The sequence below is a fragment of the Miniopterus natalensis genome, chromosome 2 (assembly GCF_054644295.1).
Source record: "Miniopterus natalensis isolate mMinNat1 chromosome 2, mMinNat1.hap1, whole genome shotgun sequence".
Classification (NCBI taxonomy): Eukaryota; Metazoa; Chordata; class Mammalia; order Chiroptera; family Miniopteridae; genus Miniopterus; species Miniopterus natalensis.
In genome coordinates this window covers 83,238,626-83,258,162 of record NC_142082.1, presented here as the reverse complement: position 1 = coordinate 83,258,162, position 19,537 = coordinate 83,238,626, and the positions used below count along the sequence as shown (strand labels likewise).

Below are 19,537 nucleotides of genomic sequence, written 5' to 3'. Positions count from 1 at the left end.
AGTTAATTTTACATGCTCTAACAATATTTTGTGTATTTTTTGAAAAAAATATTTATAGAATATAGAATATAAGATAGTTACAGTGAGAAAAAAATGCTGCAGTAGACATCACAGGTAGGTTAATCTGCTCCTCACATTCATCTTAAAAGTGTGATATAGGCATGGTCTCTTTCCAAGAACAATAATTGTAGCATCTGGTCTGAAATGCTTCCTATTAATTAGTATCCTTCACCTTCTATGCAATTATTTCTTTCCTGTTACAATTCTATAGGCAGTAGACACATTGTTTCTTTTGTTGATATAATAAATAAATATTTATATCTTCACACATTCAAAGAGGTAAAATACCAATCCAATCAAAATATAGCTTGAAATGTGTGATAATATATTTAATATATTTTAATATAAATGTATTTAAATATTTAATATACACATATATTATAAATTATTATTATAAATTATATATAAATATTATATATAAATATATTTAAGTTGTGATTTCTTCTTTAAAATGTACAACAATATTTTTACAGTATAACAATAGTGTTTAGTTCCATTGGACAGCTTCTCTTTCTGAATTCAGCACAACATATGGTATGCATGTTTGCTACATCACCTGCATTTTATGTCTAAATTTAAAATATCTTATTTTAACATTTTTTGGAGACTGAATCAAGGGTGAACTCCTCAAATTATAAGCTATGGGACCTTTCAGGGAAGCCTCCTGACTAGAAGGCCCTGCATCAACCTGTGGTTGGCCCCTCAGTTAGCAGAATGCTAAGAGAAGATTTACTGGCAAGAAGACCCTCAGAAGGGCCTGGGAGAAAGAGGAAGCCATCTCATGACCCTGTGTAGGCAGGGGACAGCCAGATTTTAATAGTCCCTTGCACCAGTGACTGAGCTCCATCATGTCTTATTTGGGAGGATCAAGATTCATTAACTTACTTTTGTCATCTTGGGTATTTTATAGTAATCTAGACTGTATTATGAAAATAAAATTTGATGATAATAATGACAATTACTAAAATGTCTTTATACTTTTAAATATCTTTATTTCACTTTTTTTAAACTACCTGGTCTGTGCTGTGGTAGGCAAAATTCTAAGAAGGCTTTTTCCATGACCTCCACCCCTGGTGTTGTTCTGTGTAATCCCCTTTCCTTGAGTGTGGGCAGTACCTGTGATTTGCTGCTAGCCAAGAGAATGTGTCAAAAGTGATGGGATTAGGTTACCTTATATAGCAGAGGTGAAGGGACTTTGCAGATGTAATTAAGGTTCCAGATCAGCTGACTGAATTAATCACTTGCTTGATTTGTGCCCCTCTCCCCCAAATGAATGAATGATAGAGCAATCATGTTAGAATTGACACCAAATGGTGCAAGGAAACCCAGTGTTGAGATGTCACATAAGCATTAAACTGACAATATGGTGTAATGTAGGATCTTGATGATATTGAATTTATTGACTGAACTTCTGATTTTTCCCTACAAACAGATCATTTAACAGTTCAACAACCATGTAATAAGCACTTTTGTATATCAGGCATTAAACCAAGAAGGAAGAACAGATATGGTTAAACCCTGCCTTCAAGAAGTGTTCCAGAGATCTATTGCTGCAAAACATATCACTGCAAAAAACAAGAGCTTAAAACAAAATGCATTTTATCATAACTTTTGATTTTGTAGGTCAAGAAAGGGGGCGGGGCTCAGCTGGGCAATTCTTCTGTTCCCCATAATGCCAATTGAAGCCACTCAGACATAATCCACTGGAATTGGAACTCTTTCAAAAGGTCCAAGATTACTTCATTCACATATCTGGTGCCAGTGCAAGGATGGCTGGAAGGCTGGGCTCAGCTGAAACTGATGACTAGAGAGCCCACTCTTAGCCTCTTCAGCAAGTGATCTGTTGAGCATCCTTACAATCAGTATTCTGAACTCTATATCTGATAGATTGCTTATCTCCATTTCATTTAGTTTTTTTTTCTGGAGACTTCGCTTGTTCTTTCATTTGGGGCTTGTTTTTTTTGTCTCCCCATTATGTCTGCCTGTTTGTGTTTGTTTCTATGTATTAAGTAGATCTCTCAGTCCTTTTGGACTATCTCTGGTGCAGAACAATGTCAGATGCAGTTTGTGACTGGCCCTGAGTACCCTGTTTGGAGAGATAACAACCCTCGGCTTGAGTTCTCCCTTGCTGGGGCTGGGTGAATTTGGACAGGAACAAGATGCGTACCAAAGTCTGCTTTTCCAAGGCCCAAGTCCCGAAGCAGATTAGGCAAATACTCAAAGCGCTCTGAGGTCTGCCTCTGTGTTTAGGCTGGTTAATCTGATTCTCTTAATTAGCCTGAGGCTGTAGAAACTCCTCCGGGTAGGGCAAGAGGTTTTCCAGCAGGGTGGGGCAATTGCTTCCCCCTCAGGCAAAAGCAGCAAATTGTCTGCCTGAGAAAGTTGTCCTCAGCAGTACAGGAGAATGACTCAGCACAGGAATCTAGATGGGTGCCTTCTGATCTCAATCTCCAGAGCCCACAACCCTAGATTCTCCTCACACAGCTCCAGTCCACTCTGCCCTCCCTCTGCTGGAGCCCAAGGTGAGTGGCTACACACAAAACTTTGTGCTTTGGCTCTTTAAGAGGGTGCCTGCATTTCCAGCTGTCTCTCCCTGGCAGACAGAAACCCAGCTGCTTTTCACAGCCAGTTGTTATGTGGGCACCTTTCTCAGTTCTGGTGGTCTTGGCTAGGGAGCCTAGCTTAGGGTTTAGGCCCCAGAGTCCTCAGTGGGAACCCTCCACAGCTGACATATCCCTCTGGACCTTCAGCTGCTGCTGCCCGTGGGAGTCCAGCCAGCCCTCCTGCACCTCTACACTTCCTACCAGTCTCTATGAGGTCTCCACTTTTCCTCCTTGGTTATGAGGGTGCTCTCCAGCTCGTCTTCAGTTTCAGTTGATTATTCAGGATGGTTTTTTAATATTTTAGTTGTAAGTCCGGTTAGGTCCTGGGAGAGTGTCAGTGTAGCTTCCACTCAGTCCACCCCCATCTTTAATCCTCTTCACTGTTATTTTTAATAAATTTTAGTGAATAGGCCATATGTTGGGGAAAAATAAACTATAGTAATTTTGCCAACTTAAATATTACACATCTGCAGCTATAGTCTACATATTTAAATCCAAGAGTGACCACTCATAAAAAATGTTCAGTGATGATTAGCACATGATCACACTGCATTACTCTCAATAATTGGTTCTGTTGTCTCTTGGTGTGACTTTCTGTAGCAGTTTGAAAGCCTGCAGGTGGATGCTTCCATGTGCACTAAGCCATGCCCCAGTCATATGTACTTGTTTACTGGCGGTGACTTTTGAATGCAAGCGTTTACTAGACCTATTCAGTATAAATTTAAAATTACAGTAATACATATAGAAAGCTTTTCTGTGAAATTAAACTTTTCATACATACTTAATTTTAATTACACCAACATATCTACATAAGTAAAAACAGGTAAACTAACAAATTTGTCAATTTTTTTATCATATATGTTCAGAAAATCTACTTTACTATATAATGGACTTTCAGCTTTAACAGACACCCTTCACCTGAATTAGTACATTATATCCAGGTTTTACTGTACAAGAAGAAAAAGCAACAACTGCCAGGGCTTACACTATTTATCCACAGGTGATGAATCTTATAATGTTGGTTTAATTTTGTAAACCAGTCTTTACAAATGCATGGTTGGATCCCGTGAGAGGCTATCAACTTTTGAGACTTTGAGCACTTTCTTCAAACCAACTGCAACTGAATCACATCTGTAAGACTCCAGAGGGCTCCCCTGCCTGTGGCGGGAGTTGGCCCAAGCCCAGCAGCATGAAGGGCTTCCATCAAGCAGTGCAAAAACCACTGCTCCCAAACCTAACTATGGGAAGAGTACCATAAAGATGGTTCTCAGACAGAGAACCAAGTAGAGTATGTAATCACAGATTGAATTTGGTTCTTCTTAATGGGGATTGTCAAGCAGAGGAGTCCATGGCATCAGTTCACAGTAACACATCTCTGTCCTGGAAATCACCTGTCACTGTAGAAAATGTCTCTTAATGTCTTTGTTTCATTCTCTCAACTCTTCTGCTCACCCCGTTTTTTTAATCCATGTCTATCCTGGGGGAAGAGAGGGAAAATCAAGACTCAATGTGTTGAATTTAGGTGCTTTCGAGACATTCAAAAGGGGAGGACAGACTAGCAACCACATATGTGGGTATGGAGCTCAGACCAGTGATGCTTAACTGCAAATAAAAATGGGTGCATTTTCCGTACTGAGATGTAGTGAAAGCCAAGGATGTGGCCAGAGAGAGAACACCAGGAAAGGGCCTAAGATTGAGCTTGAGAAAGCTGGCTGTTGAGGCTGGGCAGAGGAAGATAAATGTGTAATAGGGGGAAAAAAGTGTTTCCTGAAGTAGGAGAAAAGCTAGGAGAGCATGGGATCATGGAAATCAAATGAGGATGGTATTTCAAGGAGAAACAGATCCAGTATTGAATGGTGCTGAGAATACAAAGGAAATTAAGTTTTTAAATGTCCACAAGTTTTAATAGCATGATGGTGATATGTGATCTCCAGAATTAAGCCTTCTATCCTTTCTGATAATTCTTCAACACTGGAAACTCCTCAAGAGCAGACACCTTGAACAGATCTCCACATCCTCCTATATTGCTTTTCAGTTAAGAAATGTTCAATAAATTTGGCTATTTTGTGAACTTACATGATACACTTGAAACCTTCATTCAAGAAGTATTTATATTTGGGGGGTGGTGGTGATAGAACTGTTCTGTATTCTGATTATGTTGGTGGTTACATGTGTTAAAATTCATAGAACTGTACACCTCAAAAGAGTCCATTTTATTGCATCATAATTTTTAAAAATTTTAAATAGTAATGGTATAATTGTTTTTTTTTACGTGGTGGTGAGCTCTTGGGTGTTTATGGTAAAGAAACCTTATATGTAGTTCCTAAATAGGTCTTTGTATTTACACAAAACAATAAAATACTGTATATTGAATAAAAACAACTAAAGTTTTAAATAAAGCATTTGAGAGAAATACAGAAAAGTGTTGATAGGAAATTCATGCAAATGCATATGTAATTTAAGCTTACACTAAAAGAAAGTCTCTATTGTCTCATCTTTTTAACAGACAGGAATGGGTCACTTACGTGTTACAAAAGATGGGCTTCGCTTGGAAGGGGAATCGGAATTTTTATTCCCATTATATGCCAAAGAAATACACTCCAGAGTGGTAAGACAATGATTAAACATTTAAATCATTTGTGTTTTATGAAAAACAACAATGGTTAAGCAGAGAAATTTCAGAGGAGGGTTCTTAAAATTATACATGTGCACACATTCATGATACACTCTATATAAAAGGCTTGGCCATAAGGCTATGGAATTTATTTCTGGTATTACATTCTAAAAATGCTCCATTTTCATGCACTTCAAATCTGAATTTGGTGGCCTCAGTCATTTAGACCATAATAAAATAAAGTTTGGTAATTAAAACCTTTATAAAAAATAATTTACACTTCTTTCCATTAGTGCAAGTAATTTAAATAAGCTTCTTTCAAGGCATTTAAGATTTACCTGAAAAGCTTAGAAATAAATTATTGTCATAGTGGTATGTTCTGTAATAATTATACTAATTATACTGATTGTGATCCTGTCGGATTTTCCATTAAGAGATTAAACATCACCATTAAATAATTGCGTGAGTTTAAAAGTAAATCTGCCTCAGTATTATATTCATTTACCTCTATGAAATTTATAACAAGTAGAGCCAAGCACAAAATATAGTCAAACAATTTTTGTAATATGTTCTATTTTTCCCATGTGATACTATGGACTTTGTAGTAGAGCTAAACATTTTGCTAGATTACCCATTAGGTGGTATTAGTTAAATAAAATGTTAAAACTTCATTCAACTATAATGTACCAAGCTTGAATAAAGTTGCATGCCTGTGGGGACCCACAAAAATGCCAGACCAGGACTTGAATATCACTGAGGACAGGAGCCCTGAGCCACCATCATAAAGCTGAGAGACCTTGGTGTCTAAATTGAAACAATGCTAAAGCCTTTAGACAGGCTGGGTAAGTGTAGAACTTAAAATAATCCATGTGGGGAGCTTGAGACTAAAACTTCAAACCACATAAGGTAAACTTATCTAATAAAACATTACAAAAAAAGAGAATTAACTTCCAACTAAGTAAAAATGATCACTGAAAATGACTGGAAAAGCACAGTTAAGAATCTCAAGGAGGTAAATCTGTTTATTTTATTTTTTTTTATATTCTTTTTTATTGATTTCAGAGAGAGGAAAGGAGAGGGAGAGAGGGATAGAACATCAATGATGAGACAGTCATTGATCGGCTGCTTCTTGCATGCCCCGTGCTGGGGAAATTCGATCTCCTGGATCACAGAGCTTTCATCAAAAGAACAAATTATAAAATCAAAACAGATAAGACAGGGCAGGAATAATAGAGGATAGATTTACTCTTTCTCAATAACCAACTAAAAACCTTGAAAAAATGTATAAAATAATGAGTTTTGCTATGGGCTGAATGTCAATATGTTGAAATCTTAACATCCACACTGAGCCTATATGTAAGTACTTATCAGTGCATGTGTGTGTGAGGAAGATCGAGAAAATAACCACTCAGTGGGAACAGAAGGAGAAAGTTCACAGAAGTTTGGAAATAGCTTATATTTCCACAGTCAGAGAGGAAAAATTTCATAAGTCGTGGGGCATTGGGTAGAATACTCAAAAACGTATTGGCTCAGAGGTGGCACAAGATCAGCACTAGAATAAATTCTGATCTGGTACCATATAACAAAGCTTAACAGGAAGACTTGAAAGTATCATACTTTTTCCAAGTGACTTAGTGTGCCCCAGAACAAAGCTTCTTAAGAAGACTATATTCCATCTGGCACAAAGGTCAAGGAAAGCATGAACATGTTAAGGAGAGACATGAAAAATGGAAAGACAGGGAAAAAACTCCACAAATTAATATTCTAGAGATGGAAAGTATAACACCTGGAATTTTTTTTTAAGTCAATTGGTGGAATTAATATATTAACAACAGACTGAACACTACAGAAGATTATTGAATTTTAAGATATAGCAATAGATATGAACCAAAATGAGAGAAAAAGAAACAAAGAGGAAAAAATTAAGAGTATCAGTGAACTGAGGGACAATGTGAAGGGGTCTTATATATTTGTAATTGGAATCTTTGAAGGAGGGTAGAGGAAAGAAAGGACAAATATTATTTGGGGTGGAAAAAGTGTGATTTTTTTCTCCAAGTGTGATGAAAACCTTAAAACTACAGATCAAACATACTTAATGAACCCCAAACAAAAGAAGAAGAAAACTACATAAAGACGCATCATAATTAAATTCCTTAAAACTAAAGATAAAGAGAAAATCTTCAAGCAGCCAAGGGGGCGGGGGGGGGGGGGAGGGAGGACGAAGCAGAGGAATGGAAGACTTCTAGTCAGGAATAGTTCAAACCAGAAGACACTGAAGCACCAACTTCAAAGTACTGAAACAAAACCCAGACAACCTAGAATTCTATGCCTACCAAAAATATCTTTACAAAACAAAGCCAAAAATGAAATCTTTTTTCAGACTTTCTAAAGATGAAAAAAGTTATTTTAGCAGACTGGCACTACAAGAAATATTAAGGGAACTACTTTATGCAGAAGGAATATGATATCAGATGGAAATATGGATCTTCACAAAGGAATAAAAAATATCAGAAATGTAAATGTGTGGGTAAACAAAAATAATACTTTTTATTCTTTTAAACATTTTAGAAGATACTTGACTACTAAAGCAGAAAAAATTTAAAAAAGTATTTTGGGGTTTACAAGGATAGAAATAAAATTTATGACCACAATGAAACAAAGACCATGAGAGAAAAACATGGAGGTACTGTTATAATGTTCTTAAATCATACATGAATTGGCATAAATTTACTTGAAGACAGACAATGCTAAATTAAAAAATGTATAGTATAAATCCTAAAGTAAACACAAAGTATAACCAATATGTCAACAAAGGAGATTAAATAAAACCATAAATTGTACTCAATCCAAAAGGAAGCCAACAAAGGACACGGAGAGCAAATGGAATAAATAGAAAACAAATAGCACATTGGTAGATTTAAAACAAGCCATAGCAATAATCACATCAAATATAAATGGTCTAAACACCCCGATTGAAAGCCGGAGGTTGTCATATTGAATTAAAAAGCAATACTAACTATATGCCACCTACAAAAATCCACCTTACCTATAAAGACACAAATAGGTTAAGAGTAAAATAATTTTTAAAAGATATGCTATACTGCCCTGGACAGGTGGCTGGGTGGCTGGAGCATCATCCCATACCCACCCACCCAAAAAAAAGGTTGCAGGTTAGATTCCCAGTCAGGGCACCTAAGTTCGAACCCTGGTCAGGGTGCACACAGGAAGCAACTGATATTTCTCTCTCACATTGATGTTTCTCTCTCTCTCTCTCTCTCCCTTCCTTTCTCTTTAAAATCAATAAACATATCCCAGGGTGAGGATAAAAAAGGTATGCTATACTAAAACTAATGAAAAGAAAGTTGTAGTGAAAATCTCAGACATTTCTCTTAGCAATATTTTTCCTGCTATATCTCCTCAGGCTAGGGAAACAAAAGAAGAAAATTGGAATCACATCAAATTAAAAAGTTTTTGCACAACAAAGGAAATTATCAACAAGACAAAAGGGCAACTTAATGAATGGAAGAACATATTTGCCAATGATACATGTAGTAAAGGGTTAATTTTCAAAATTTGTAAGAACTCAGACAACTTAACCAGAAAAACAAACAACCCTATTAAAAAGTACGCAGAAGACCTGGACAGACACTTCAGGGAAGACATAGATGGCCAATAAACATATGATAAGTTTCTCAATATCATTAATCATCAGAGAAATGCAAATAAAAACCACAAGGAGATATCACTTCACACGTGTCAGAATGGCTATCATCAATAAATCAACAAACAACAAATGTTGGCAAAGATGTAGAGAAAAGGGAATCCTTGTGCACTGTTGATGGGAATGCAGATTGGTACAACCACTATGGAAAACAGTGTGGAAGTTCCTAAAAAATTAAAAATGGAACTGCCTTACGTTCAGTGATTCCACTTCTGGGAATATATCCAAAGAAACCCGAAACACTAATTGGAAAGACTATATGTATATGTTCATTGCAGCATTATTTATAATAGCCAAGATATGAAAGCAACCCAAGTGCCAATCAAAAGATGAGTGGATAAAAAAGCTGTGGTACGTATACACAATGGAATACTACTTGACCATACCACAGTATGGGTGGGCCTAGAGGGTATTATGCTCAGTGAAATAAGTGTCAGAGAAAGACAAATACCAAAAGTTTTTACATATATTTGGAATCTAAAGAACAAAATAAGCAAACAGCTCTGGCCAGATGGCTGTTATTTCGAGCATTGTGCTATATACCTAAAGGTTGCTGGTTTGATTCCCAATCAGGGAATATACCTACGGTTTCGGGTTCAATCCCCGGTCAGCACACGTTCCAGAGGCAACCAATCAATGTTTCTCTCTCACATCGATATTTCCCTCTCCCACTTCCCCTTTCCTCTCTCTAAAATTAATAAACATATCCTTGGATGAGAATTAAAAATTAAAAAATAATAAATAAATAAAATACAAACAAAATAGAAAACAACTCAGATACAAGGAACAGACTGACAGTTGTCAGAACAGAGGTGGTTGGAGAGCTGGGTGAAAAAGGTGAAGGGATTAAGAAGTACAAATTGGTAGCTACAAAATAGTCGAGATGTAGATTACAGTATAGGGAATATAGTCAATAACATCGTGATAACTGTACGGAGCCAGGTGGGTACTTGAAGCATTGGGGGACTACTCTATACAGTACATAATTTTCTAACCAACTTGCTGTACATCTGAAACTAATACAGAATAATATTGAATGCAAACTGTAATTTTTTAAAAAAAGGAAGTTGGAGTGGCTATACAATTGACGTTTGAATGGCACAGGCATTAGGGATGTTGACACCCCACACCCAACAGTAAAAAATCCATATGCAGCCCTGGCTGGTGTGGCTTAGTTGGTTGAGCGTCTTGCCATATACCAAAAAGTCGCCGGTTTGATACCTGGTCAGGGCGCATGCCCTGGTTGAGGGCTCAGTCCCCAGTAAGGGATGTGCAGGAGGCAACTGATCCATGTTTCTCTCTCTCTCTCTCGCTCTCTCTCTCTCTCTGTCCCTCTCTTCTCTCACTAAAATCAATAAAAACGTATTTTTTAAAAAATTCTCATATAACTTTTGACTCCCTCCAAAACTTAACTAATAGCCTACTGTTGGCCAAAAGCCTTACTGATAACATAAACTATCAATACATATAATATGATTTATATACTGTATTCTTACAATAAAGTAAGCTGGAGAAAAGAAAAATGTTATTAAGAAAATTATAAGAGAAAACACATTTACAGTACTTATTGAAAAGAATCCACATATAATTGGGCCCTCACACTTCACACTCATGTTATTTAAGGATAAACTGTATTAATAACAGACAATGTAGATTTCAGAGCAAGAGATAAAGATATCTGAGATACAGAGGGTCATTTCAAATGACACAGGAGTAAATTCATCAACATTTATGTAGCTAAACATTTATATACCTAATATTTGAGCTTCAAAATACATGAAACAAAAGTTGATACAACTGCAAGAAAAAATATAATTAACCACATTTAAAGTCGGAGATTTCAACATCCTTCTCTCAATAACTGATATAACAGACTCACTATCAATAAAGATATAGGAGACTTGAACAAATTATTAATCTATTAACATAGCACTCCTGCCAACAGCTGCATACAAGTTATTTTCAAATGCATAAGGAATGTTTACTATCATATTTTGGACTTTGAAACAAATTTGAATAAATTTACAAGTATTCAAATCATACAACATATGTTATCTGACCCTAATTAATTTAATAAAAAAAGTAACACAAAAATATCTGAATATTTTCCAAATATTTGGAAATTAAATAAAACATTTATACATTCTCCATGGGTCAGAGAAGAAATCAAGGAGAAATTAAAGAGTATTTTGAACTAATTAAAAATGAAAAAAAAATATTAAATTTGAAGGTATGTAGTTAAAAGCAGTGCTTAAAGGAAAACTTATAGTATTAAATGCCTGTATTAGAAAAAAAGAACATCAGTACTTCTGTATATGCCTTGAGAAGCTAGAAAAAAAAGAGAAGCTAGAAAAAATGAACAAATTAAACCAAACATAAGAGAAGAAATAAAAGAATAAAAAGCAGGAATTTAAAGAAAAAAAAAGAAAACATAAAAGCAACAGAGAAACCAATGAAACCAAAAACTTGATCAATCAAAATCGATCAACCTCTAACAAGATTAATCATTAAAAAGAGAGAACACAAATGACTAATGTCAGAAATTGTAGAAGGGACACCACTACGAATCCTCTAGACATTCAAGGAATGGTAAGAGAATATTATGAATAACCTTACGCCAATAATATTTTTTTTCCACAGACTATTTGGCAGACTTCCTAATGTACACATGCTATTTCAATGACTAACTAAGCCTCTGCCATTCCCATATTAGGTTCAAATTTGAAGTACAAGTTTAATTATATCCATATATGAGGTGGTCAAAGGAGATTACTGAGGGCTGTTAGGGCAGTTGTGATCTATATTTGGACCCTACCAACACATTCTTACATTTTTAATGGTCTTTTTATGCATCTCCCTCTTTGCTCCTAATTTAAGTCACATACTCTGGAGAAAAGGTATCATGTCCTGTGGCTCTTTTATCCACCTCCTAAGGCTAAATATAGTGTTCAATAATATATTGTTTTGGCCTAATAAATACAATCAGAATTCAATTCAGATGAATGAAAAAATTAAATGTTTACTTTCTACAGTGCTGTCATTCTACAAATGGCATAAAATTTGTCTAAGGGATATCACTAACTAATTATGAAAATTGAAAAACTCATTCACAATCTTTATATCTCAGCTCTCACCTAGAAAATGGAAATGCCCCACACTTCACAATAAACATTGCAGTTTTTTAAAATTGTACCTGTTGATTATTTTAAAGCACTTATAAGAAATATAGATTAAAGCGCAAGTGCAATTCAATATAAGAGCTTTTGTTAAGTAATAGAGGGAATATTTATATCATTTTGTTGTCAATATTGTTACAGATCAAATTCTGCTTTATACTCTAACAGAAAACATAGCTAGTAGTGGTATAAAGTAATCAGAACTTGTATTTTCACATAACTAAAAGCTAGACGGGGCAGCTACGACACTAGTTCAGCACTCACCAATGTTGGAGCCATCCTCCTGCCTTCCCCAGGGTCACTAGATGTCTGCTAGGCAATATTCAAGGCATGTGGCCAGGGAAATACGCAGTGTCAATGCATGCATCCTTTTCATCAGAAAAGCAAATCTTGCCTAGAAGCTCCCAGCCCACCTTCAGCAGAATTTGGCTTACATCTCATTGACTAAAATTGAGTCATTTGGGTCCCCTTAGCTACAAGACAGGCTGAGGAAGCAATTAGTTTTTCCAAGCCCTGCAGTGGAAGGCAGGAAAAAAAAGGGTTTGAGGGTGCCCATTGGATCAAACAACCAGAGTGGTTCCCAGATAGCTTATTTTGTATAGGCACAGGAGTAGGCCTTTACAGCTTCTCCCAATCTAGGGGAGTGGTAGAAAAGACCATGGAAATTGGCATCTAAAGATTGGGTTTCCTCATGGAACTGTCACTTGCTAGCTGTGACTTTGAGTAAGCTGTAATTTAATCTCTTTGAACTCAATTTCCTCATCTACATATTAGAAGTAATGGTACCTACTTAAAATGTGGAAGATAAAATGAGAAAATAGATACTAAAACTGTGGGTAAATTTTTAACTCTTATTATGCTAGTTATTTTACAACAATGCAAAAAACAAGTATTAGGGTCACATCATTGGATAAAACATGAGAGGCTGGTAAATCCATCTGCTGCCACAAAGCAAGTTGTGACTGTCCACATAAAGTTACAAAGAACTCCTCAAACTTCTTTACTTCTGAAAAAATCACATTTTCCCCACAATTTTGGAAGACATTTGGTTCCCTCTGAGTGAACCATAAAGCGACTTGAATCCAACAGCTTTCTTCAAAAGCAGCTCCTTTCGAAGAAAACTGTTTCTATAAAAGCAAGCAATCTGTAAAACAAAACCTCCCATTGAGAACTGATACTGCAGAAAGCACTAACATGAGCATAAAGCCACTTTATCTTCCAACAAAAAGCTCAAAAAAATAGTCATCCAACAAATTTTTAAAGCTCTTTTGCAATTGTGAGAAGCCTTTGCGTTTTAAAAGTAACACGGTATTTATTATAAAAGAACTAACCATTCTCCGATTTAGCTTCTTAAAATATATTATGTCCTAAACATAAATTGTAACTATGGAGAAACTACTTTATATAAATCTTAAATTTATATACAAATATAAAGATGTAACACTATAAGTAGTATACATTTGGCTAATTTCGTAAATTCCTTTCTAGGACTCATCTCTGCTTCTACAGTCTACTCAGAATGTAACTGTAAATGCACGCAACTCTGAAGGAGAGGTCACTGGGAGATTAAAAGTGGGTGAGTCAGGCTTCACCACAGTGCTTTGCTTGTGTGTGGTCCATGAACAGTGTGCTGAATTGATGAGTTTGTTTTTTCTTCTAAAGAATTCAAAGTTATTTATGAACAATCAACGTATTAATGTGCTGACCACAGAGAATAATTAGCATCATAGGGGGACAGTCTGAAGTAATTTAATTAAAGTTATTTTGATTCCAAAAACTAGAGGAACGTTCAAGGTACCACAAGAAACATAACAATTATTGCAGGATACAAAAGAATCTCTCAGAAACAAAAGGGAAATAACCAAAGTTGTTGGCCTCAAGAAACGGAGACCAGGGGCCGAGAGCCAAAGGTATTTGTTTTCTCTCCCTCCCTCCCTCTCTCCCACACCCCCACACCCCCGCTTGTCCCTTCCCCCTCTCTGCCATGTACCCCTCCTTTCCAGTGTACATTTGTCCACCCTTTACCCTTGTGCAGTATGGTTGTATCTGTTCAAACTCTGTAAGACCTCCAGGACCTCTCTGTTTTTTTATCTGATTGACTATAGCTCTCAACACCAACCAACTTAGTTTTCAATTTCATGAGTTCTAAATTCACAACAAATATTCTAATTGGCCCAATTTGTCTTTAACCAAATGCCCGTGGGTGGGCTATGTAAATCTATCCAACCATCTAAGACCGATCAGAGAACCAGATCACATGGGAGTGAGGTCACATGGAATCTTGTGAGAAAAAATATGGATAAAAGAAATAAAAGGGCAAACCAGCTTGTAAAAGAAATGTGTATGCATTCTCTACCAACAGTCCATAGGCTTGCCAAATCCAAGAAATTAGATGGCCCTTTTGATTATGGGAAAATAGATTAGAGGTATACTGCCAACACAAACTGGTTAACTTTCAGTGTCTTCCTTTTTATTAATTTATTTACTTATTTATTTGTTTGTTTTTATGTTTCTGTTTATATATACATATGTGATTGAGTTTACTGCAAGAAATGGTAAGAGAAAATGGGGTTGCAGAAAGACAAGAAATAGAGACACAACTGGATAGAGGTTTTCAAACTGCGCCTACTATCCATAGGCCTCAGCAGCCCTTCCATGGATCCTTCTGATTCTTTGGCATCAAAACATTGATCTTGTGAGTGATTTCCGTGTTGTAGTTCTGCCCGCAGGTTTCATAGCTTTCCCTCCTGCCTTCCGTGGCAAGGCTTCTCGTAGTACCTGCATCTCTTGATGTCCTCAATGAGCCCATCCATGCTGAGGATTCTGTTCAGGGTCCTGTATGCACCTTCCACGTTTCCTTCATGTACCATCACAGTTATGGCAATCAATTTCACATGTTCTACCATGACCTTGGAATTAACTCTTCATTCTGCAAGGCCCCGAGCCCTCGGGACCCAGCTAATGTGAAGCATGCTTGCAACTAGAAGTGGAAAAAATCAGTGTCTCTTCTTTTAAATGGCTGTTTTTACAAAACAGAATAATGTTACATTGGAAACTACAGCCATGTATTAGCCTGATGATTCCTTTTTATTATACTAATATAAGAACTCCATATTTTATGTTGTTTTAATGCTTATAGCTTATTCTAAATAATTAATTGTATTTCTCTTGCTTAGATGTTTGTTTGATAACTCAGTCCAATGAAATTCTCAGTAGATCTAGGGATGAACCTGAGCTTTATTGGGCATACATGTTCTGGAAACTTGTCTGAATCAAATCATATGTTCTTGATTGATTATATAATATTGTAACATCTTTATAATCACTTGTTAAAATTCTTTAAATGACTGTAGCTTTTAAATGTTTGAGGGATTTTTGCCAATTTTTGTCATTTATCCACCAGTTATTGAATGCCTATGTATTAGTTTCTATATGCTGTCAAGTAATTAATGACATATAAATATTATTTCTTAAAAATTCCAAAAGTAGAAAACTCCTTTTATATTTTTAAACAGGGATTTAAACCAAATCCTCATTTCCTTACTCAATTTTTGGTAAAATGTGGATTTTCATATATTATACAAAGGAGTTAGATATGTCTGTTACCAATTTCATGAATAAAAAACAAACCCCAAACTGAAGCACTGGAAAGCTAATTTGCTCAAGAATGCACAGCTAGCTAGTTGAAAAGCCTAACCAGGAATGACCTCAGGACTTGTTTCTCCCAGCCAGGAGTGTTTCCACTAGCCCTTTATTTCTCTAACCAGGTTTCCTTAAAGTATAGCATGCCAGTAACTGTTCTAGTTGTTGCTAATACAATTACCATTTTTGACAAAAAAAGGATTTACTAAAAAAAAAAAAAAAAAAAAAAAATGTTTCCCATTGGAATTATTTGTAGCTTCAAATCTTGAGTTTTAACCTTAGTTTCATGCCCAATCATGAAAATTAGTGATTTCTATTAAATATTTGTTTGTAAAGCCTCTTATATTGGGCACCCTGAGCTAGGGAATGTAACTCAGCTCACCAAATCCAAGATTATTTTCAATAGATGACTTCCCACAATCACAGTCATTCCAGCCTCACATTTTCTAAAAGAAGTTAAATTTAGCCAATCCAGATACTAAAATGTAACTTATGTGAACTAGACAAATTAATCCCATTTAATTAAATGAATAATGATTTATCAATAAACCACTGAAAAAAATAGCAATCAATACAGTCAAAACCAAAAGCCTTAAATTCCAAAAAAATCAAGCACTGATATCTAGCATTTTAAATCCTTGAACTATTTTTTTTTCTTTTCTTTTTATTAAATTTATTGGGGTGATATTTACCAATAAGAGTATATAGGTTTCAAGTGTACAATTCTATAATACATCATCTGTATATTGCATTGTGTGCCCACCGCTCAAAGTCAAATAACCTTCTGACACCATATATTTGACTCCCTTGAACCAAAAGATATCAAATCATAAGCAACAATAATGGAATCTTACCAGTTATAAATTCAACTCCGGTTCCTACAGTTAATTTTCTTTTGATTTCAAATAACAGAAACCTAGTCTGGTTAGCTTGAAAATGAGACACACCCAGAGGTATGCAAATTGTACTCATATGGCTTTGCAGGGTTTGATATTTGTTTTTAAATGATGCCATCTTAAATTCAAGCAATCCCGGTGAAGAGGGGAGGGCTGTTAATAAGGCATATTGTGTGACAGGAAGAATTTGATTGTATTTTCACTAGACAAACCCTTATGCCAATTTCACAAATTCATCAGATCATAAAACCTTCCTTTATTTATTTCCTTTATGTTTTCTTTCTTTCTGTGTATGAAAGCTTTCATTAAAAATTAATTTTACCAGATGACTCTTTTATTTATCACCAAGATAGAATTTAAATTCTATTTCTTAAAGAACTCTTCTACAAAAGATTACTTGCTCAGCCCTAATCCATGTCTAGCTAGATTATAAAAACTAGTAGAATATTAATAAAAGTTAAAATATTAATTACAAACTCAATTATTTTAAGAGATTATTATCCTAGTGATTATGGGCTTGTTATCATTGGGGAACAGTTTCTTTTGAAGTGGAAAATAAATTTCAATTTAACATTAAATGTCTATATTTTTTAATATAATGAAGATGAAATTTTATTCACCACTGTGCCTTTATTCAAAAGTGCTCCCTACTTGCAGTGCCTCCTTCTGCCTCATCAGGGAACCATAAATTGTTTCTTCAAGGTCAGTTCAGACATCATCTCTTTCAGGGTTCTGCTCCTGACCCCCTGGTGGACCATGAATTATTTGTCAGGGTTCTTATTGAACACTGTCCATGCCTTTATCATGGCATTTATCAAATTGTCCTGAAACTAAATTTATATGCTTTTTTCTTCTACAAACTATGAACTTTTTATAAGCTGTGAACTACATCTCACTCACTTATATATCCTCAATTTTTATAGCACAGGACTTGAACATAAAAACAAACAAAAAAACATACAATAAGTTTGTGTTGAACAGAACGGATTCACTTTCCTGCATTTTTTTTTTATTTAAGAAAGTATTTATATGGTTTGTTACTGATAAAAATTATGCAACTAAATTCACTTGTTGAAGATTTCATCAATGTATATGAAGCAATGGTTACAGAAAAAAGTCATTGATTTAACACTTTTAACTTAATAAAGCTTCCTAAAATTGTTATATGAACCTCCAATGAACAAAACTCTGAACTCTTACTGGATAAGTTATTTCAAGTTTTTACCTTTTAATTTTAAATTCAGATAACTGTATATTTATCATTTAATGTAAATCAATGTCTATATATAAAGTATATCAAAGACCCAGAAGAAGTAAATGATGACACTGAATCACTGGGTGACTGAGTCTGGGTGAAAGTTCAGAAGAGCAAAAATACAGGCAACTATCAAAAAAATTAAGGCAGGGGCTTCCTTAAGAGAAAGAAGATAAAACAGAGGAAAAAATGAGTTCCACTTTATAAGACACACACACACACACACAAATGAAGAATCAGTGAAGGGTTCTGAGGTACAAATTAATAAAATAATATAAGAATATATTGGTGACCATGTCCAAAATGGATTCATGTATTAATTGAAAAGCCTCTATTTAATTTCTAGCAAGCATCCATCAACTTTAATAAGCGCCATGTGGAGCACAGGGACACATACACAAAAGCTATAAGCTATTTTCTCAATAAATTTACTTTTTTTGATAAGAATATAAAACTAACATACAAAAGAACTGGGGAATACTTGTAGTTCCATAAGCAAATGCTGAAAACTGTGTTCTAGAAAGATTAATCCATTATGCTGCCAGGGTTAGAAAAATTGAAAGTACAAAGCTAACTTACGAAATAAGATGATGAGCACAAGCTCTCATTCACCCCAGGAGGATGCCAGCATCCCCAGTGCCTGACCGGTAGTAGCTCTGATCAGACATTTCCTGAATACGGTAATGATTTGAAAGGCAATGGGTCTAAAGTTCACATGAAGGAATTAAGCTTGGAGGAGAAAGTGATGCCTTTGTCACTGAAATAAAAAGAAAGAAGGAGTGAAGAAGACAAAAATGCCTTAGGTAAGGGCAGGAATTTGAGGGTGTTATTCCATGGTGATATCTGTGTTTTCCATGGAATAGAGGTGAGGACATCTTCTGAGGATAAGGGCAGACAAGATAATCGGAGTGTGTTATTTTCTGGGTTACCTTTAGCCATTAAAGTGAGCCATTCATAAGATGGTCTTTCATAAATCTCACATTTCAGAATACAAAATCCTTATTTAGTTAATACTCAAAAGAATGCTGATTTAAATAGTATGAGTGGCAGAATTAAATTATTTTTGGCAGGTTTCAAAACTTTTAAAAATTAGCTGTTAAATAATTTATGCATACATATATTTGATATAGATTAGCACAGCTTTGACATAAATTGCTTTTAATAATATAATAACTTAGGCTTATAACTGTAAAAAATTAATCATGAAATTAAAAACAACCTGTTGGTAAAAAAATCCTACATATTTAGTTATTTGATATTGCTGGGTGACATGGAATGTGTAAAAATAGAGATTACGACACTGCATGTAATGAACACTTTAAAATACTGTTTTAATTAATCCTTCAGGTCCCAAAATGGTAGAAGTCCAGAGTCAACAGTTTCAGATCAGTTCCAAAGATGGAAAATCACTGTTTTCTATTGATGAAAGTGCAGTTGTGGTTGGTACAGACAGACTTCGAGTAACTGGTATGTAGTAGCTCTTTTTATTTTGAGATATAATTGACATAAAACATTATATTAGTTTCAGGTGTGCAACATAATGATTCCATGTTTGTATATATTGTGAAAT

General features: G+C 35.2%; 1 protein-coding gene and 1 pseudogene across 1 annotated transcript in view; one reads left to right on the top strand and one right to left on the bottom strand.

Moving 5' to 3' along the window:
- The window catches only part of SGCG (sarcoglycan gamma), a 116,360-nt gene that overhangs the window by 17,670 nt on the left and 79,153 nt on the right, over positions 1 to 19,537 (top strand). Inside the window, exons 3-5 of the mRNA XM_016199527.1 lie at positions 5,170 to 5,271; positions 13,663 to 13,750; positions 19,315 to 19,434. Of these exons, the coding sequence (XP_016055013.1) occupies positions 5,170 to 5,271; positions 13,663 to 13,750; positions 19,315 to 19,434 (310 nt within the window). The remainder of the gene's footprint in view (positions 1 to 5,169; positions 5,272 to 13,662; positions 13,751 to 19,314; positions 19,435 to 19,537) is intronic.
- On the bottom strand, positions 14,816 to 15,080 carry LOC107526944 (small ribosomal subunit protein bS21m pseudogene; annotated as a pseudogene).